The sequence below is a fragment of the Pezoporus wallicus genome, unplaced genomic scaffold (assembly GCF_028554395.1).
Source record: "Pezoporus wallicus isolate ANWC-B61680 ecotype Strahan unplaced genomic scaffold, APGP_CSIRO_Pwel_v1 contig_6401, whole genome shotgun sequence".
NCBI lineage: Eukaryota > Metazoa > Chordata > Aves > Psittaciformes > Psittacidae > Pezoporus > Pezoporus wallicus.
In genome coordinates, this window is record NW_026638608.1 from 2,374,208 (window position 1) to 2,396,262 (window position 22,055).

Genomic DNA, 22,055 nt, shown 5'->3' on the forward strand with positions numbered 1-22,055 from the left:
ACTGGTTGACAGCAGCAGGATGCCTCTGAGTTTAGGCCGGCAGTCCTTGCTGGTTTATGATGGTAGACTATGTTACAGAGCAGAGCTGTAGGGTGCCCATCCAGTGCATAGGGAAGGTTTCTACTAAAGTATTGCAGGATTTCCAGCACCATTGTATGCATACACCAAATAAGCTACGTTCCTTCTCATTGATCAAGTTATGCTGACAGCAAAGCAGGCTCTGATCACCTTCGACAGGAGACTTGGCTACCTGCTCACCGAAGAACTGAGTAGTAAATGACCCACAGGCAGGGACAGATACCCATCATTTTTGCCAGGCCATAGCTAATGTTAGTGCATGGAGCAGAGGAAGCTGTAGGCTTTCTAGAGCTTTGTAGGTGCCCTCATGGCCTTTGGCTTCAGTTAGAGATGCCTGCATGCCATCTTGAGGATCAAGACTGCCGGCCCAGCGACAAAGACCTACTGATATCGTGGGTAGGCTTTCAGTGAATTAGGCTTTTTTGGGGCCTATCCAATTAAAATAACAGGTTTCCTACTCTGACTGGGAGGTGTACATGGCTTTGGGGAAAGGTGTGTGACTTGCTGAAGCTCCACAGCTAACTTTGGCCATTGGAGGGAGAGTAGGTGCCCCACGACTGAGCATCCACAACTTTTATCCAGTCTGTAATTCACTGTAGATGGTCAGTCTGGGAAGAAATCCTTAACATTCTGTGTAGCTACAGACTGCAACTCTCATCTCTGTAAGAGGAAGGAGCTAGAAAAGACAGTAACATCAGCAATCTTACAACTGCCCTGATCTGTGAGGAGCCTGGATTCTCAGTGAGGTGGGGAACAGCTACGCAGAGCTGCAGGGGAGGTGGCAGGGTATTCAATGAGGACTCAACTTCCACCATGGAGAAAGCTACACTTGTCAAAACATGGGAATGCTGGGGCCAGAGCAACTCCAGTCTTGGTGGAATGGATGAAGGAGATCACAGCTGCCAGGACCAGAAGGTGGTACAAGTGACTCCCCTCTCCTCTTGCATTCAGCCCTCTTCTTCCCCCTGTGCTCGCTGCCACAGCAGTTCTCAGTCCCCTGTGCTGCTTTGTCTTGGGGCTGCTTATTTCCTTCTCCAGCATGAGAATGCTTTTAAGACAATCAGATTATTCTTCACAGCAGAAACTGGACCGTGTCAAAGCGCCTACAATATACCCTGAAGTTTATCACTTCACTTAAAGAAAAGTGTCTCTCTGTTAGTATCACATTGTCAATTTGCTAATCTCCAATTCATGTAAACATTTGGTTCAGACCAGGTGCGGTGTAAATAGTGCAGAGTCTCAAGGGATAACTCCTTTGCCCCCTTCTTTTTTCCTTGGTGGATCAGAGTTGGGTCCAGCAGCAAGCTGGGCAGCTGCCCCACTCCCCGTCTGGAAGCAGGAATCGTTGGAGAGGTTTCTCTTTTTCAACTTAATTTTTCTTGAAAAAGGAAAAGAGACGGTTCCCTTCTGCCGCAGTGGGCTCGTCCCCCTGCTGCTCTGGCCTGAACATGGGGGAGGGCTTGGCACTCCGCTTTGTGCCGGAGCCACTGGAGAAGGAATAAGCAAGCTGGCTCCATTCCTTCGGGTGTTTGTCCATCAGCTGCTGGTCAATGACCCTGTGCATGTCATCCTGCAGCAGAGGGAGAGGAGAGGGTTGTTAGTGGCAGCTGATGCTCAAAGGGAGCTCGCGCAGAGACACGGCTGAAATGGGTGTGAAATGTGCTGTGATGAGATGGAGGAGGGATGGCAAGAAGTGGGGAGAGGTCTAGCTCCCCACCTGGCTGCACACTCAGTCTTGCTTGAGCTGTGAGGCTCTTTAGTGAGCAAGGAAGGTAAATCACACAATTCTGAGGGATAAATCGCTTGGGTGGTCCTGCAGAGGAGCATCTTGCCTGCTTTGGTGTTCTCTGACACCTCTGAACTATACTTCTCTGCTGTCTGCAGCTTGCAAATGTCCCCTTTGGGGTAAGAAATAAATAGAACAAATGCAGCTGAAAGGAAATGCCAGAATAGTGAGGATGTCTGTCCTGAGCAGGACCATGTGCTTGCCATGTGGAGCAGGCAGTTAGGTAGGTGTGACAAGAGCTGCCTGCACAGCCACTGTTAGCAGGGGAAAGGTGTTCCTGGGAGCTGAGGGGCCCACGTCAGGCATGGGCCCAACAGAGCCCATGTGGGTTTTTGCACCAAGCTTACAAAAGAGAGCTGTGCTTGTCCCTTCCCCTGGAGCCAGCAGAGCAGTGAGAGCTCTCTGACTGGCAGCTTGGCATGAGCAACTTGCACTGGTTTTTCAGATGTACCAGAAGCACTCTGGTTTCATCCATGTTTGTGCTCTACACGAAATACTTGGTTCTGTTGCTGTTAATGACATGCTAATATGTTCCTTGAAAACATGGCTAGCAATTCTGCGAATTTCAAACCTTCAGATCCATTGTTTCTGCTGTAATTGCATATTAAAATTGTAGCTTAGTGAAAACATGTGTACACAAACTAGCCCCACAGGAGAAATCAACTGTTCTCCAGCAGTTTGGTTCCTGATTAGGACTGAGGGCACTATCTGGTGAGAACAAGGTTGCTCTGAATGGGCTGTAGTGATGGAGGTGCTGTTCACTTGGCACCTTGTGCAGGGCAGCCCATCACACGGAAAGGAAGGTGCTGCCATCACCCAGTGGGTGCCCCAGCTGCTCTGTATCTCGATGTGGAATACAAACAGCCAACTTGGACTGGAAACTTGAATAATGGCTTGTTGCCAATCTCCTGTTGCAGCATTTTCTGCAGGCAAAAGGATTGATAGCCATTGCCTGGACCTGAATATAGTATAGGGATTTTTTCTGGGGAAGCAGGAGGGTGCAGAGCTATGTGAACTGGGGAAGCTTTGGATCTTTATAGAGCAGAGGAAAGGCAGAGGGAGAGTTTAAGGTTGAGTTTAAGAGGTTAAGGTAAACATCAGTGTTACGGTGAAACAGGTTTCCAGAGGTGAAGCTGCCCTGTGAAAATGTATAGCACTTAGATTTTGAAGGCACCTCTTTTAGCAACTAAAGTAGGTACCCAGGCTCCAGCATGGCAGATCTATGTCCTTGGTTAACAACATAACAAGGGATAAGCAAGATTTATATATATATATATAAAATTACACAGATATATACATATATATATATATATATATATACAAACACTATCCACTATTGAGAATGCACTGTATTTGGGTACCTGTCTGTCTGGTGTGTGAATAGGAGCACACACTTGGCTGTGGAGATTCAGGGTAGATGTACACAGAAAGACTAGGGCAGAGCTGTGGCCCTGCCTTGGCACTGGGCAGAGGCATAGGTTGTCTGGGCACTAGAGGGAGGACAAACACCAGTGGTATGAGACCTGTCTCATAAAGTAAGTCCATAAGGCTGGCTACATGGTGCTGATGTGCTCTGGGTGTTCCAGCAGGAGTTTGTGCTCTTTGCAAGAAGGGCTGAGGATGAAGGAGGTGCAAGCGGCATAGATGCTCTTTGTAAGCTGGGCTCCCTTGCATGAGATGCAGGTTTGAGCTGCCCAAGGCAGCCTCAGAGGCTGGTGGCTGTGGCCATGTAGGCTGCAGCTCTCTGCTGGCACTGCAGCATTTTCAGCCTAACACCACCCCTGTCACTATTGCATTGAAGCCACTAAGCTCTCATTCGAGAGAAACGGCCCTCTTCACTTGAAATTTGTTCCATATTCCTTCCCTATTTCTAGTAATTTCCCTCCTGCCCCCAGATAATGATGAACACCAATGGGGGTCAGATTAGGCATGGGGTGAGGTGCTACCGCTCCTGTGCGAGGCTCAGGGTTTTGCTTCTAGTGTATTTTATAGCCAGTATGATTATGTGCTTACAGAAAACTGTAATCTTGTTGATGGTCCTTGGTAAAGTGCAGACTAGAAGCATACAAGAGAAATTTTTATCAGATTAAAGCCTGCCTTTATGCCCAGCTAAAGCAGAGAATCTCTTCCCATTTTATCAGAAGCATTCGGCTTTGCAAAATAGTCCCCAAAGTACCTAAATTACCTGACTTGTTTTGTGCCTCTCTGGTTGAGCTTCTAATGCCTGGGGACATTAGGTGCTTGGAGACTGTTTTGCTACTACCTAATAACACTTCGGGTCAATATGTTAGGAGATAAATTTTTGCAGTGCTAGTGGGCCTGATCCTCATCTCAAAGCTGATGGGAGCGTGGTTGGGGTTGCTGTATTGCTACAATCAGATGACATAGTGTGAAGGGAGAAAGCAAAGGCCTGCTGTTGAAACCCAAAACTGGGAACAGTCCAGCAGTTAAATACTGAGTGTACTAGTAAGTAGGTCACCATTCCAAACTGAAAGAGAACTTGAAAACAGACAGCTCCTATGCAGAGCACGGGGTGTCACCTACTAGATAACAAAGCTGAGAAGTAAAATCCCAGTCTGTATTTCAAGAAGTTTTCCAGATACTAGATATGCTGAATACAGAGGATTAATGATATATATGCCTCAGCCTGGCTTTCCCCATGGTGACCTGGGGAGTAAAGCCTCACCACAGGATGGTGCCCCTTGTGCCCTGGGTGGTGCTGGGGTGTGTGTGTAGAATATCAATGGGTGATGGAGACACCCCACTGGTCGCTCTTGCCAGATGATGGTGAGGACAGAGATGGATGTGGGTGATGGTGGCAGCGAGTGGAGCAGGTGAGGAGATGGCAGGTTCTTGGTGAGGGTGTGAGGAGCTCACCTCAAAGGCAGGAGGGGTGTACGACTAAAGCTGTTGGTACAGGAACTGAGAAAGGCCACTAGATCAGAAACCAAAGGAGCCAGATAGTAAAAAGCCCTGAGGAAGCAAACTGTAAGCAGGAGAAAGAAAAGAAAAGAAGGAAAAAAAAGAAAATAAAAAGAAAATAAAAAAAAGAAGAGAAACGAAAACACAGTGGAGTTGAACCAGAGGCAAGGTTGTACGGGAGAGGTTTCTGCTGGTCAGGCTGTTAGTAGAATTGGGGTCTTGAATGGTCTGCAACAAATTATTATCACTGGCCCAGACCTTTTCTCTTGTATCTGCTTGTTTTCTATTGAAGTAGCCCCCCCTTGGTGCTAGTTTCCAGGAGGAGTCAGCTTTGTCTGATCTCAAGGGCACTCTGCCTTTACACAGGTTTTCCCTGCTGACCCCAAGTAGAGCAGCTCCATGGCAGCCGCTGAACTGCTGTGGGTTTGGGTTTTTTACCTTGGTGGAGAGCTGGGATTTTTGCTTCATTTTGCAGGATCTTCTGAGCTGTTGTAAACAGTGCAGATGTACCACAAAACAATCACCACACCTCTGCCTCCCACCTTTCTGCTCCACTATGGAACTGCGTAACTGCTGTGCCTGCCCACAGACATGGCCTGCATGGACACCTTCCCTTCCTGGGCCACAGTGTGTTACTCTGCAAGGTTTATGTTACCCATGCTGCAGGCAGCCATGAGATACAGTTTGTTTCTTCATTTTAAATGGCTGTCTCTGTATAATTAATTATCTGCTTACAGCTGAAAGGCTTTGAGCAAGGCAGGGCTGTGTTTCACACCCTGAGCACCACTGCATCACTGGTTCCTGCAGAGCCCAGAGCAAAACTTCCTATGCATGGATTCCCAGGCTGAGAACACAGCAAACCCACAGGGAGGAAGGGGGAAAGACATCCAAAGGTGCATCATAGGCCATGTGCCACCCATACCCTGCCCTACTCACCTGCCAGGCCTCCAGCTGCTGCGAGAGGTTCACCTTCTGTTGGATGGCATCCAGCAGCTGGCTGTTGAGGGACATCATGTCGATCTTGCACTTGGCCAGCTCCACCTCCACCGCGTTCTTCCTGGGGAGACAGTGAGAAACTGAGTGTGTTTCTCTTTTTATTTAAAAGGAAGTGTTAAACATATCCTTGAGGAGCAGTCAACAGTTTCTTTCAGTGGCAAGTCCCCAGGTGCTAAGCTGTTGATGTCCATTGTATTCTGGACAGCCTATTAATCTGAAGAGTGGGATGGAACCATAGAACCATTGTTACTACAAAGCCAGGAGGTTTCTGGTAAGCACACTATGAAGAATATAAAGAGATATTCAGATACACTGCTGCATAAGGAAAGATAATGTGCCTGGATCTGCCATTAAAAATAGAGTTCTAAAATGAGGTAGAATAATTACATATAAATATTTATTTCCTTTTCTTCTATTTACTTGTGCATGAAAAAGAAATGGCACATGCTAAAAACCAAAGGAGCTGTTGTCTGATCACTCGATCAATAAGTCACAATATGAAACAAACAAAACCCCTCAAGGAGAACAACTCTGCTTTCAGTTGGGACTGGGACTGAAGGAAGGAAGAAATGAAGGAAGCAAGTAGATCATACACAGGCTTTGTAAGAATGTCAGACTGTTAGAACTGTTTGAATTAAATGTTACGCTTTAAGGAAACCTCCCAGTTTTAATGGGGTTGTGCTGGCCCTTGGGAACACTGCTGCTGTGTTTCTTTCCAGGCATTTGGTGGCCACTGGGCATGTGATGCCATTACCCAGGTTGCCCAAAAGGTCCTGAGTGCCCAGTGACTGAGATGTTCCAGCTGCTACTGGCTAGTGGAAAGGAATTGTCCTCTAGGAAGAAGCAATTTCCAAAGCTAGGAAATGCTGCTGACCATGCTGGGAGCACACAGGTGAGCATAAACCTTAAATCTTCAGTTCACTGCTGTGTGATGGGAAACCATAACATGACATTCTGGGAACCATCTTTCCTTGCAGACATTTTCAGGAGAAGTAATAGCATCTTGATAACTGCAGCTAATTCATCACCTCCTAATAGCTCCCCTGTGCCCCCTGCAGAAGACCAGTTTGGAAATTTGTGGGTATTTTCCAGGTAGTGGTTGCTGAACACCTCCTATTATGTGATCCTATTTTCCTGTTGCTTCCTGTGTTGCCCAATTTCAGTTTCAAGCTAAAAATTTTCCATGCCAGATGTCTGCCTCAGACAGCGACTCGATTTCTGTTTAGAGTTAGGGCTTCTGTTTTGGAGGGGAGGAGGGCTTCAACAAAAGTGACTTAACCCTTGGGGTGTGAGGTGGGAAGCTTATCACGAGCCTGCTCAGTCTGTGGCAGGATGCTTTGATTTGTAGGAATGAGAAGCTCTTGTTTGCTTCCACTTTCTGCTCGTTAATCACCCGCCACTCACCCATGCACACTTGTCACGTCCCCCTTTCTCTGGACGCCCGCCACTCAGGACAGTCAGCTGTAAATATCAGTGCTTTGTCCCAGCAGGGTCATTAACCCCATGGAGAAGCTGGACCCTTTCACTCTGGCTGTGGGTTTGAGCACCTTAAATAGCCTTTTGTTGTGAAGCTCCCTATCCCTAGTCGGGTATTACGGAGGGTTTTATTGCGGCGGCAGCGCGTTGCCATAGCCACAGCAGCACCAGCAACCCACACGCACTGGAAATGTCAGAACCACCTCTCTGCACCCGGCAGCGCAGCTGGGATGCTCCTTATTTTTGCCAACAGATGGAGGTGTTACAGAGGATAGCAATGGGAATTTCACAGCCAGCTACACAGTTGAGAGCAGCACGGATGATTGGGTCACTTAAAAGACGAAGGGACTGTGCATGCTGATTTAGCTCCCCACATCCTGGGGGGTGCAATGCTTTTTGTGTTCCTATTCTTCATAAGGGTTTATTTGGCATTTCCATAAGGAGATGGGACTGGTGGTGTCCTGGCCCATCTGCTTATTGAAGAGATTATCACATGTATGCTTTCTGTGTAGAGCACAAAGGGATGAATGTTTCTGCCCCTCTCCTCAGGGCAAAGAGTGCTTAGGGCAGCGTGGCAAGCCCCAGCACAGAGCTGGGATATGGGGTAGCAAAACTGCACAGGTCTACAAGGAGGATGGGGAAATAAAGTGGGAGAATCCCAAAAGGACAAAAAGGGAATCACAGGACTGGAGCTGAAAAACAGGCCCTGGAACAGGGAAGGAAAGCAAGTGACTGGAGAAGTGGTTTAGGGAAGAAGCCCAAGCAGGGCTGTAAGGGGGATGAGCAGGAAAGCAGGGTGGTATGTCTGGAAGAGCAAAAGAAAAAAATATGACAAATAGGGCAGACCTGGTGCTTCCATTTGGTTCTCCAAAGTTGTCTCCTTGCTGTGACTAGACCAGTACTAGGGATGGCTAAAACGTGGTTCACAGCTGCCTCCTAAAGGGGCAGCTTTGGGAATTGGCATCTCCTGCCCTGCTCCCAAGCTCCTGGCAGCATTTCCTAATGCCAGTAAAGCCAGCGCTCACTCCATCCCTTTGTAACAGTTACTGAAATTCATGGAGGGTGAGAAACCCACCTGGAGGAATCTGCTAAGGCACCCCATAACTGCTAACCCAGCCTGGCTTTGGCTGTTGGTACCACTTACTTGGCAATGGCCTCATCCCGGTCCCTGATGGCCTGCAGGAGCCTTTCACTTGTCTCCTTGTCTTCAGCAGCACCTCGCAGCCGGTCCCGTTCCTCCTTCAGTGTCGTCATTTCTACACTCAGTAGCGTGACCTGTGGGTAGAGGGAGGGCATCAAATGCAGCATTGCTCAAATTCACCAAGAGTGGGAGGGGAAAGGGCCACATGGACTCATCTGGAGGCTGAGCTCCCCTGCTTGTAGAAGCTGTGTCTATTGGGACAGGGCTGTTAGTGCTGGTGCAACCCCCTGTGCAATGTGCCAGCTCGCTAGGGGATGCTGGCAGTGCTGGTCTGAGCAAGATGGGTCACCAGGACGGCCTCAGTAACATGCAGCAACAGCACTGAAAGCTGTGCAGCTATGCAGGGCAGGACCCACCTGCAACTTGGCTTTCTCTGTGGCATCAGAGCTGAAATATTGTCCCTAGCCAAGCAGTTTGTCTTGTCCATGCATTCTCCGAGTCTGCCTGTTGTACTCTGATCTTTCCAGAGTTAAAGTATTGCAAACATCATTTAGCAGCAAATAAGATATTTTTGGAGGGGGCCCTTGTGTCTCTTGAAGTAGTATGAAGCTGAAGACAAAGGATGTGAAAATTCCCTTTCACGCCATGGAAGGTGTTACTGGCACATCTTACAATTTTAATTAGACTTTAAAATATGTGCAGAGTGTTAAATAGTCTGTGAAATGATCTATCGCTTTGGTCCTGTGCAGAGTGAGTTAATAGGGTGTGAAATCATGCAAGCTTTGCATTAGCACAGCTTCGCAATATTTCATACACATTTAATTTCTTTGTCTAGGGCACACATGCTCTGTTACACTACTCCACCACCTGGAAACCCTTCCAGCATTTGACCCACCTCCTTTCTCTAAATGCAGCTCAGTAGTGCTTGGATCCTCAAAGAAATCTTTAAATAGAGGGCAGTCAGTCAGAAAGGGCTCGTCACATCAGCGGCATGGGAGGATCTGCTGTTGGCACTGCATGGCTGGTTAGAGGGGTGTAGAAGCACCCTGTCTGTGTGCAGAGGCTGCCCGCTGTGAGCTGGGGCTGCAATCCCTTGCACTACTCGAGCCGTGCCCTCCTGCAGCCCAGCACAGGGTGCACCTCAGAGCAGTGATGTGATAGTAGTGGTGGGAACTATTTGCTGAGGATTTCTACTGAGCACAGGGGGCAGTGGATCAAGAGGCCCAGCCATTGTGTTTGGCGCTAGGTTTGGGGTCTTAACTGGTTTTGTCTGTTTTGGGTAAGAATGGGATGACACACACAGAGGTAATTCCTGTCTGCACCTTGCTCTCAGGCAGGAGCAATGAATGTGTGTGGTGCTACAAGGTTCCAAAAGCCATTTAGGAGTTCCCCTTTTGTTGTATCAACACCAGTGACAGTGCAGAGGGATGTGGAGGCAGCAAAGAACTGCTGCCTCCCATGGACCAGACTTCCATGTGCATTGATGTTCTTTAGTACTGAACTGAAGACAACATTGCCTTTATGGTAAGGCTGGGCTATGGGCAAAAGCTGCAGGAGATGTACTTGTTGCATGAAGCTGGAGTGCTTCTCTGAGAGCAAAGTCTGCTGCATTTGTAGTAATGTCTCATCTTTCTCCATATAACACAGAGGTGTGAAAAGAAAGCAGAGCTGCCGTCTTCCCTTTGCTCCCTAGATATTCAAAGCTCTGGTAGTCAGCGACCCCTAAAACCAGAAATGGGGGTCCAGACTTGTGATCCAGAGCAGATCCTTTGGTCCTTCCTGGATGGGGAGTTTGGGAAGATCAGACACAGCAAAGAACAACCAAGTGCTGCTCCCTCCTGGTGACCTATAGAAGCCCCATGTGTAAGGAGGTGCTATATCCAGACAAGCAGGCTGGTGTACAGATGATCACTCAAGATCTGTGAATAAGCCCCTAACAGTCTCTGTTAGCATAGCTACATTGAAGTGATTCCTCCTCCATCTCAGATGTGTTTAAGGACAAGGTGCACAGGACTATGGCAGCACCACTAGAAGAATGCCTGGGCTCATGGCTCACTGAGGACAGAAGTTTGGACTCTCAAAGGTGTCTCTTGTGGTGGATGGAAGGGCAGGTCACAGGGCTGCTCCCTTGCTGCAGTCTGCCTCTAATCAGCTGCTTTGTCACCAAGACCATTTCCATCCTCATACACATGCAGCCACCACTGCAGGGGTAGTTAATGATGCTCTCTTTTTGCTTTGGTCCCATGGTGGGAGCTCCCTTAGCCCTACACAAGGCTGTCAGACCCAGGTTGTGCTGACTTCCTCAACAGGGATGTGTTTCCTTTTTTCTTCCCCAAAGAAGCATGGCAAAAGTGCAGTGTAGCTCCACTGGCAAGATCAGGCAAGGGTGTTAACCCCATTCCCTCCTCCGATGCAGTTAGTGCCACAGAAGCAGCTGTGCTTGAGGCTGCTGCTACTGTGGCCTTGGGATCCCCTCCAGTGTTTGGAGACTTGTCCCTGAGACAGGGATTGCAGAGCTTCTCCTTGGGTGCCTGTCTCCATTTGCTGCTTTTGGCATAGGACCTCAGACACAGGCGGTGCTGCATTCAGTGCAGATGCAGTGTGATTCTGTGCTTCAAGTGTGGTGTTGGTTTTGGGGCTGGATCTTTTATTGCTATTGTTAGCCTTAGGTGGTTCCTGTTGGCCCTGGGGTGCTACCTGGTGCCAGATCAAGATTCTCTGGTGTGTATTTATGAGGGTTTGTGATGCTGCTGTGGAGGAGGCAAACCTGCTCCATACACAGCAGAGCAGCACACAAAGTTTTGGCACCGGGTTTAGCAGTCTCCCTCTTTGTCCTAAATCTTCCTGGGTTATCTATCATGTTGATCTCTTCTATGGAAGGTATGTCTTGGAGGCTGAACCCTAGTGTTACAGGGTTACATGTAAAGTGTGCGAATTGCTAACCTGGCTGTGCAGTCGCTGCAGTTCCTCCAAACTCTGCCTCAGTTTCCCCCGTTCTCCCTCCATTAATTCCCTCAGGGCTCGCGAGTCCTCGCTTGTTCTCCTGATCTGTTCCTCTAAGGCATCATCGTCGCTTCGTCGAGAGCTCTGAGAGCGGGAGAGAAATCTCTTGCTCAGGTTTCACTTTAAAAAAGGCAAGTGCATTATTTCTGTAGAGGTTTGGGATGAGGGAGACTAAACAAGGAAGAAGAAAACTTGAATGTGACTTTGGTAGAGTTTCAGTTTTGCTCCCATGTGCCTTCCCAGGGGCAACCTGCAGCAAGCTCTGTCACCTGGGCAAGGGGACATGCACAAGCCAAGGTCTCTCTGTGCCCCCAACTTACCGTGGAGTCTGCCCCATCCAGCACATTTTGTATCAGTCTTTTCAGCTCGCTGAGCGCTGCCCGTAGGCTGCCGGCTGGAACATCTTTGGCTGATGATGTTTCTGAAGACTCATCCATGGAGGAGTCTGTAGAGACTGCTGAGTCTGCACTGTCGTTTCCTCTGAGATGGGAGCAAAGATACCGCACTTGGCAATATGCTTCCCAGAGCTGCAGCCTCAGCTGGAACAAGAGAGCCTGACATTAGCCTGGGACATCAAGACCATGGAGATCCTCCTTCCACAGTGAAGTGAGGATTGCCAAACCTCACAAATACTTGTCTAGCTTGCTATGCTGGTTTCCAAATGGAGGCAGAGGTTTACTTTCAAATGGTGAAAAAAGTGATGATACCAGAGCTGAGACCATAACCCCAATTGTCTGGTTCTTGGTTCAGCTCCAAGTCCAGATCAAATGCATTAAACTCCCTTTCCCTCTGGAGTTGGTCACACAGGACCGCAGGCTTTCCCAGGGGTACGAGGGCAAATACCTGTTCTCGTTCTTGTTCCAGCTCCTCTGCCTCCATGCTCTGCTCTATCTCAGACAGCAGGGATGTGCTGGTTGTGTTGAAGTTTTGGAGACTTCTCTCCTCACTGAGCTCTTCTACCTTGCCCTGCAGCTGCCGGTAGGACAGACGCACCTCCTGGAGCTCCAGCTGGCTTTGGTGCAGCTTGCAAAGAAAATCAAGGAATTCGTCAAGGAAGTAAGGTATTGGTGGAGGTGATATAGACTGGATGAATCCCTTGGTTTGTGAAAGAGCTGAAGGAGGAATGAGTGTCACAAAAAGAGGATTTCCAGCCAGGAGGAACATACTCTTGGCTGATACTGCTCTTTATTGGAGCTTAATAATCTCCAAATGTCATTAGACACAGTTTAAGCTCCAGAATATCCTGAAAGATAAAAATATCAGGTTAATCAGAACTAAAATGAGGAGCGTTGTGAAGAAGTTGGGACTCAGGTAAAAAAAAAATGCTGAAAATAACACAGCAGGAAGTGAATCCAAAAAGAAAAGTAATACAGATGTGGTTTAAAAAATCTATATGTGTATATAAATACAAATATATATATGAGAGAGGGACAAAACAATTCAGGGCTGTTTGAAGAGCTGGGATCCAGTGGTTATCAACCTACAGAAAAGAAATGGAAAACTCTTGCTCTCTCCTAAGATGTCTGAAGCCACAGAGGTGCCAGCTTGTTCTCCAGGGAGCAATGTTTAGTGACACAGCTGTGAGCACCATGGGGCTTGTTGGGAAACCATCTGAGCAGTGAGAGCTACAAGGGCAGTCACTGCCCTCATTTCCCCCACACACTGACCGACTCGTTTGCTCAGATCTCCCTCCTAAGCTGCTCTGCTGTCAAGATGCTCCATTGTGGCTCCTGTTATCTGTTCCTGTGGAACAGACCCTAACTAACACCCAGGGCCTTGCTTGCTGCCATGCTTACATGAGCCATTTTATTCTTCTGGCTGTTTTGTCTGTTCCCAGTTCCTGATTATCTTTCTGGTGAGTTTTCCCCCAAACCATATCTTTTACTCCAGTTCCCCCCCCTCTTCCCTGTGCCATGGCTGCCTCCTCACCTGCAGGTCCTTGTCATGGCTTTGTCTCTCCAGGATGAGGACTCGGTCCTGCAGCTCCTCCACGGTTCCCTGGAGCAGGTCATTCTCCTCCATCATGGCACTAAGGCGATGCTCCAGCTCCCGCTTCCTGTCCGTCAGCATCTTGATCTGTGAAGGAAAGAGGTGGTGTCAGACCCTGCACTTTGCAGAGAGGTGTGAAATCAACTTCCCAAGACGGAAATGAAACGGCAAAAAGCGTAAGTATGCACATATGTATTCTGTAGCTGTATGAAAGAAACTGTATCTGTGTGTGTGAAATGACAGGCAGAAATGACCAAACAGATTAGGTGGAGACCAGCCCTGCCCACCCCTTGTACCTTAAAACTTTTTAAGACTGGGCAAAACTAGTTACTTTTGCTGGCTGGTCCCTGACTGAGCATGGTGGCATTTTCTCCTCTATGGGAGCCCCACAGGGCTGTGCCACAGCACTACCCGTATGCTTTACTGAATAGCTGCATGTTCACCAAGTCCTCACCAGGGACTTTTCTGTCTTTTTGCTTGTGAAGACTCCTTTCTATGCCATGCTTATTTTTAGCCTCATAGTGATCAGTTGCCTTTAAAATTGGTTCATTTCTTTTAATTGTCAAGGGCAGTGATTTCAGGTGGTGAGGGACAGTGTGCCAAGCAAAACCTCTGTGATTCAGTTAGCTGGGAACAGTGCACAGGATGAATCAGCACTAGCCAAGGTCACTTATTGTTTAACCAAGAAAGAGGAGCCTTTTCCAGCATGCACAGGACCACTGGGGGCTGGGCATGCCAGTTACTAGTCCAGTATAGCTCTAAATATTCCCTGTGGCCTCCTTTTAATTCATGGACCATAGATGAATTCAGCAACTTCCCAGTGGAAGGCCTCTTTGGGACCTTCTGTCTCTGCTGCTTTCCAGTTTGCTGGGAAGATTTGGCTGCATGAGGGAATATTGGCAAAATGTGTGGACTTGCTGTTTCTGCAGGGTAAAGGCTGCTGTAGGTATTGGAAAGCTGCTCTTAAGTGACTAATGGTTTCTGACATGTCTCTTCCCACCACCATTATGATTTGTGTGGGTTGGAGAAAGGGGTTCAAGAAAAATAAGAGGCATAATACAGACATTGTACTGAGAGTTCATATTTGGTATCCAAACCAGTAATGAACACCCTGTGAATGCCCATATAACAGAAAAGGCATTGCTCTGCCATAGGCATAGGGCATGGGAAGGGCATAGGGGGAAAGGGATTTAGAAAGAAAGAGATGTAACAAGGCAAGGTGAGGCATGCACAGTGACAGGCATGCATGGTAAGAGCTATGCACACGCGGGCAGCCCCTTTTGAGCCTCCATACTTACTTCAAGGACCTGCTGCTCCACACCAAGGGGAGGGGAGGAAAAGGCGAGGGACCAGCAGGGAGCAGGAGGGAGGGGGAGAAAAGAAGAAATTGAGAAATTTTAGGAAAAGCTCTTCCAGACAGCTTATAAATGAAAGTAGTGGTCAGGTGGTAGAGTTGGACATCTTCTGACCACCTAGTTCCTGCCTACGTGGGTCTCAGTGACCCCTGTCAGGGAAGAGAAGAGGAAGGAAGGAAATATCATTCCTGCTAATGTCCCAGAGCTAAAGCAGCTAGGAGCTCCTTGCTTTCCTATGTGCATGGGCTGGAGGCAGGAGAGGATTCCTGCTTTCCCTGCAAGCATGAGAAACAGAAGAAAGAAAAACCCTTGCAGTCCTTCCTTTCCCACCGTACCCTGGAGTTTCATCTGTACTGGGCAGCAGCTCTGCAGGAGCACTGCCATGGTTTATCTGCTGGAAGATCCTTCTAATCCATCCATCCATTTTGAAGGCATGCTTGTGGCCAAAGCAGCAGTGGAAGCTGGCCTGTGCCACCCCAGCCTGGGTTGCAGCAGAAGTTCTCACTGGGGGAGTCCTTTTCCCCACAGCTACCATCCTTCTCTTTGCTCCAACAGGCAGGGTTTGTTTCCTCAGTTCAGAGGGGTTCTCTCCACAAGTTAAAACACCTTTTCAGGGGACAAGACGGAGTGCAGGTCACTCACCTCGGCTTGGAGGCTTTCGAGCCGCACGATGTGCTGACTGCTGGAGGAGTTCTTCTCCCGAAAGTCCTCCCGGAGCGTGTGGACCTGCAGGGAGAGCTGCCTCTCCACCTCTGACGCCTGCAAGGAGACAACCAGATGGTGTTACCCAGGGGGTTGTCCCGTAGAAAGCAGTTATCTCCTGCAGCCCATTGAAAGATCTGCCCTGATATGACTTCTCCATGAGCCCCAGTTTTGGCAGAAACTGAAGGCTGCACAGTTTGGGTGAGGGAAAAGCTCATCCTGGACAGATGCTGAGGAGAGCAGTTATGTGGATTTTTCCCTTGGGGCAGCCAAGGGGACGCAGCCCATAACTTTATTCCATTGCAATACAGCATGACTCCTTTGTCCTACAGGAAATTCAGTTTTCCTCAAACAGCCTAGTTGGGGTTGAGGAGGAGACCAGGCCACTGGCAAAGGTGAGGGGAGCCAATCCTCATGCCCCCAGCAAACACAACTAATAGATTTATACTTTCTAAACCTCTGAACATCTCTGGCACAGCTCTAAAATAACAAGTGCTCTTTGCCTCTGATTTCTGGCTCCCATCATGGCCAGAAGGAGAAGCATCCGCTCCACATGACTGTCAGGGCAGGATCGCTTGCAGAGGGCTTGGTCCTCTTTCCCATTTCGAGGGAGGAATGCCCCATTTGTGCAGGGTGGTTTGAGGACAGTTTGAGGCCATTCCTACCTGCAGGATTTGAGCTGCAGACAGCCCCTGTAAATGACAACTTAGACACATTGACTACTCTCCAGACAGCTTTATAGCTGGTTTTTGCATGGTGAACACACTTGTTTAGGCTTGTAAGAGAACATAAGGTTTTTATGACAAATCCCTAAGGAGACAACACAAATGGATGATTTTCTATTTAATTAGCCTCCATCAGGTTCCATTACACTCTAGGCACAGACCTCCCTTTTGGCAGGTTAGCTGGAAGTGAACTGATCTCCCTCAAGAGGTGGCATGCTAGGGGCACAGACAGAGCTGTATGTCCAATGGCAAGGGCCATCAGTGGCCACAGTGCCTTAGACAGGGAGATGAGACAGGAGGGAGGGGTGGAGACAAGAGAAAACCTGCATTGGGGTCAGCAGCTGTGGGCAGGTTTGGGAGTGCATCCTTATGTCTGGCAAACGTGGGTCAGGATCTGACTTGGGGTGCTCTGGCTGACAGGGAGCCCACGTTGTCAGCTCCACCAAAGGGTGCAGTGACCTTGCTTCAACAGCTTGTGACCTGAGGAATAAGGACACAGACCCGGCCTAAGCTGCCCTCAGAGGCAACACTACCCCCTTTTAAAAATAGTCCCTTACTTTGCACACTCTGCAGAATGCTCCAAATCAGAAGCAAGAGGTAAAAGGCTGTTCCAGCTCCATCAAGTGGAGGAAACTGTGGTTGCCCCAACACAGCTTGCTGCAGGGGCAGCAGAAGGCAGAATCACAGCCACAGAAATCAGTCAGGTTCTCACCACTGGCTTCTGGCATGAGAAATGGCTTTCAAAAATAAGAAATAATCTTGTCTACCGATTGGTTTTTAGTTCCCTTCTTATCCTGGATTAGCATAACTGGCCTTTTCCCTTTCTTTAAAGCTTCATATCAGAGGCTGTTGCTTATCACCTTCACCTCATTTATTTAATAAAGCTTCCTAGCACAGGCAGAGTACACAAAATATAATGATGGCACAGCACTATAGGAAGGGGTTGGTTATTTTTCTTCCCTTAAGCAGCTATAGATTTCAAAGCATCCTGAGCAGCTATTAATTGGTGACACTAAGGAAGATAGATGGATTGTGCTTATTTTGAATGATTCACTTGCTTTTGTAAAGACTGCCGAAACATCTTCATGCTGAAATACTCCGCAGGAGCTGTCAAGGATGAAGAAGCACCAGATGAAAAGCACCAAGGGATTTTGTCTGCAAGATGCTGACCACACTCCCAAGGAGCAGAAGTTGTACCAGCTGAGGTGACGCACCAATATTTGATGGTTAACTGTATAACTTATATGCAAGAGCAAGTCTATGTACAGACAGTATAAATGTACAATATAGCAGTAAGAAACAAGGGAGTATTAATGGCACTGTAAAAATCCCTGCTAAGACAATATATAGCTGCTCTTGCTAGTTCTGGTCCCCATGCTCATACTGGAGCAGGCAAAGGAACGGGCTGCAAGGGTGATCCAGATCATGGCAATTCTGTTATATGAGAGGAGACTAAAAAAGGATGGCTTGTTTTATCTCATGCAATGAATGCTGAGAGAGGTCTCCCTATAAATACATCATGTAGAAGCACACAGAAGGGAAAAGCTCTATTTAAGCAGAAGTACAATTTTGGCAGAGAAAATGATGTGAATAAACTGCGTAAGAGTATGTTAAGGCTGGGAATAGGAAGATTTCTACGTTTCCAAGGAACTGCAATAGGATTCCTTCTCCTCCACCATTACAGTAGGAGAAATGGTAGCAAAAATTAATTCTGTGATGGAGCTGGATCACTTTATCATGCAATTTCTTCCAGAGGGCTGCTTATGACAGAAGGGAAATGAATTGACCTCAAAGGTCCTTTCTGGTACTAGACTGCTTGCAGTACTATAAGGCTTGTATTCACCAGCTTTAAATCACCATCTGGAATTTATCTACTTGTTCTGCTTAGCTTACATGCTCACACATCTTATTCCCAGTTATAGCCCACACGGAGGGAAGAAAGCATTGTTAGCATTCAGGGCCTAAAGCAGACTGGATGTTACAGTGTCATCTCAGCATGCACCATTCACATCCTATCTCATGCTGCAGAGTAAAGTCAAACTAATACGTTCTTTAGCCTCATACAGTGAAGAATACCCTCTCTGACCAGCCATTTAACAGAAGTAAACAGAAATGACTGTATCAAGTGTTTCCCTCCATAGGAGAACAAGAAAAAGTCTTCATCCAGTTCTTCTAGGTAGGGAAATGGCTGATACCTTTAGTATAACCTTTGTAAAGATCTGATTTTTCATAGATTTGAGACAAAGTCTTCTGAACTGAGCTATGGTTATGGAAACCTCCTTTTCATGCTACATTTGTTTCAGAGGTTATTAATACTGCTGTCAAAATACCCTTTCTAATTGATTATAAAGTCTAGACTTTAACATCAGTTTGCATTATTTTATAGAAAGACACTTTGACAGTGTCCAGTACTTGTCAGGTTTTATGGCATATTTTCATATGACATCTACTTGGGTTCTCCACACTGCTGTACATGTGTGCATGTGTACATGTTTGGTTTATGCCATGAACTCCCTGCTGATTGTTTCTAATGTGCTCTTTTACTTAATGTCATCAGAAGATGTAACCTTCTATCTACATTTTCCCTTTATTGCTCAAATAAGATATGGCTTTTCTTGAATTGAAGCGAGTTTCTTCTGCCTCAGCCAGTTTGGCTCCACTCTCATTATGCAAACATTAGGGCTTTCTCTTCCCATCAGTGTTCTCCTAAACATCAAAAGCTAAAATCTTTTGTGGATATGTCAATGATTTAGTGATGCATTGATTTCGCTCAAGAGAAGTAATATCCTTTCCAGAAAGGCAGACATGTATTGCCCAGCATCACAGCTTTGCTCTGTAGTTAAGAAAGAATTAATTTCCTGGTTATAGGCAAATTAGCCAGCACAGCCACCAGGCAGAGTTTGAAATGGATCTGCCAAAGCATAGACATCAATTCACAATTACATATATTCAATCAACTGTGAGTTTTGTTTTCTGGGCTTCAGGCAAGGTTTAGATGAGATTTGGGCAGTGCAAGAAGAAAGGAAGAGCAGGAGGATGTTTTGGGCTCCGCTCTAACTAAAGGTTCATGTTCATTGCAAACCTGATTCAATTTCTCTCTTGATTAATTCTGAAGTGTTAAAAGACACAAAACTGTGTAAATATTTGGCAGAAACATATGGCTTTCCAGTTATAATAACTCCATTTTAACATCTGGAATATATGGGCATAAAGAAATCATAGAATTGCCAAAAAAGTAAAGCTTAATCAGGTTTTGCAAGTCAAATTAAGAAGCAAAGTAAAGGAGGCTTCAGACATAAAACACTATGAAGAAAGATAATCATCGAATCAATCAAATCAATAAATGTAATTAAATTAGAGCTCTGACACTCCTGTGAAGAGGGGATCTTTGCAATGTTTGGGACAGACTGTGAGAAATGAAGAGCCTGTAGGTTGGTCTCATTCAAAAGAAAACCCTCTTTTGGGAGAAGGTTTGCTAAATAAGGCTAACTGCATACAAAACATCCAGTGAAGTCATGTCAGAAAGGAGAATAGAAAAAGTTTAATAGACTGTAGCTGGGTGAAGAAACCAATGTTTCCATATGATTTACTTCTACAAACACGATGATTCAAATTGAACAAAGGATAGTGAAGATTTTCTTGCCTAAAATAGCCAAGAAAGAGAAGTCCTAATTAGTGCTAAATTTGTTACACTCAGGAGAGTGTGCTACCCCTTTTATTAATTTGCTAATAGCTGAGTTCAAGGGACTCCCTGTTCCCACTGTGGTACCATTAACACTTCACACCACTAATCACTGCCTCCCTTGGCTTCAGGTTCCTGGATTCCCAGCTCTTCTTTGAGAGGAAAATATATTTGGCTACTGAAACGCAAGCAAAGGAGGAAACAACAAACACGTTGCTTTAGAATGACCTATTTTGAACATACATTAACCTGGCTGCTGAGTGAAGTCCTGGAGGATGGGGACTGCTGCCCTGCTATGGCACTCCAGAACCCACTGGCAGTGGCAGGAAGCCTGGTTTCCTGGGATAGCTGACCCATGCCAGGAAAGAGGTGAGGCCATGGCTGTTTTCCAGCCCTTGGCACGCCGGCACCATAAGCAACCATTTATATCTTGCATACCTGGAGGTTGCCCAGTTTGAGAACCTTTGAGAGCTTTTTTTTTTACCAAAGCTTTTAATTCAGGTCAACTTTAAATTGTTATTGAAAGCATTAGTCTATCCAGGGAAGTGCTTATGAAGCAGGGGTGGACTAGATGATCTCCAGAGGTCCCTTCCAACCTGAACAATCCTATGATTCTGTGAAGAGTAGCACTTGCCACTAGTCACATTTGAATGGCTTCATTTACCATTAGGGGAATCTGAAGTAGAAACAGTGACTGGAAAATGGTTGGCCTGGTCACTGCCAAGGACAAGGATTAATAATGATTCTGCTGTAAAGTGGTGAGGGGACGAGGATGGAGCTGTACTGAGCGTGTACATCACCTGCCCTTGCTGTGTTGTGACAATGCCACTTTGATTTTGGTGTGAGGAGATGCTTTTGTAGTTGATATCAGTGAAGTCTGTGAAGGGTGTGCAAAGAGTGTGTATTTGAATGACAATTCTTAAACACACATTTCACCAAGGCAAGGGGTGGAATTTATTGCGTGTAGGTGTGCAGGCAGTGGGGCTCGCAGGGACCAGCAGCACTGTCACCATCTCTGCCAAATAATGTGGTGGGGCTGAATCCTCCTCTCCTTGTCTCATCCCTTGCTCTGCTAGTGCCCAGGTGTGGGGAAATTTAACTACACAAAGTCTGTAGCAGCTTGGTCCTGGTGTGAGAGGGGGTCACTGCCTAAAGGAGTTGTGTGGAAAATGAGAATTCAGGAAACTTGCAACATTTCCAAGGTATTTTGGTTGTAAATATCCACCAGAGACCATGAACATTGATCCCATGGAATACTTTTAGTGAAAACAAAAATGATTTTTAAGACTGCAGAAGTGCTAGGATAGTGCTATGTAATATAAACCCATTACGTATCCAGTAACTGTAAGCATACTGGCGAGTGGATTAAATACCAGTAGCCAGAGTGAGTATATCTGCTCAGCTCTTGCAGCTAAGATTTACTTAATACAGGTTTCTTTCTGCTCAGGAACCATCTCTGCGACCTGCCACAGCTCCCGTCAGTGCACTCCCTGGTGCTCTTCTTGTGCTTCTCAGCTGACTGCTGCTTGGTTTAGGTAAGATCTGCGACGTGGCCATGTTAGGGACATGCAGCATCCAGCCTGAGGTGTCCTCCCTAGGGCCTGGCACTGAGTCATACACCTGTGTGGAACTGTGAGCACACTGTCTCCCTGTCTCCATCACCTTTTTCAGTGCAATTCAGGCAAATCGTATTTGGTGTTTGGTGCCTTTATACCACACACCTTCACAGTCAGCCACCTGCAATGATGTTTATACCCCTGCAGGTCTCCTCCTGGTTATTCCTTCTCTCTTCTTATTCAGAGGATCCAATAAATCCATATTTGCTTAGACAGAAGGGTTGGATTTTGTAGCACGATGCCTGACCTCCTTTGTTAGAGCCATACAGGCTGATGAGCCTTCCCTTCAGTGGAAAACAGGCTGACGTTGTAGAGCACAGGCCGACTGGATTGGTTAGCGTGGTCCTGTACTGACAACATGGCAGGTGGACAAAAGAGGAAACAAATGAACATTTTCTTTAGCACAAAGTAGGCTTGTCAAGAAGAAAGGGAACCAAAGATCTAAAGGATGAGGATCCTTAATTGCCAAAGCAAGGAGTCTGAGTAATGGAGAAAGGCACTGGAATTACTCTTTTATAAGCATCAGGCTGGGGACACACTACTGATGGGAAAAGTCTCATGGCTGTAGCATTCAACCTATTCTG

General features: G+C 46.9%; 1 protein-coding gene across 2 annotated transcripts in view; it reads right to left on the reverse strand.

Moving 5' to 3' along the window:
• Positions 1-565: 565 nt before the first annotated feature.
• Positions 566-22,055, reverse strand: part of BICDL1 (BICD family like cargo adaptor 1) — a 44,696-nt gene continuing 23,206 nt past the window's right edge. Inside the window, exons 3-11 of one of the 2 annotated variants that reach the window (XR_008972428.1) lie at positions 15,389-15,505; positions 13,332-13,478; positions 12,246-12,425; positions 11,723-11,941; positions 11,343-11,486; positions 8,403-8,533; positions 5,723-5,843; positions 4,742-4,850; positions 1,512-1,648 (exon numbers count right to left, since the gene is read on the reverse strand). Coding sequence is in view for 1 of the 2 variants with exons in the window: in XM_057411501.1 (XP_057267484.1) it covers positions 1,448-1,648; positions 5,723-5,843; positions 8,403-8,533; positions 11,343-11,486; positions 11,723-11,941; positions 12,246-12,425; positions 13,332-13,478; positions 15,389-15,505 (1,260 nt within the window). In the remaining variant the exon portion in view is untranslated. Of the gene's footprint in view, positions 1,649-4,741; positions 4,851-5,722; positions 5,844-8,402; positions 8,534-11,342; positions 11,487-11,722; positions 11,942-12,245; positions 12,426-13,331; positions 13,479-15,388; positions 15,506-22,055 lie in introns of both variants that reach the window. The other variant, XM_057411501.1, reaches the window with a different exon arrangement.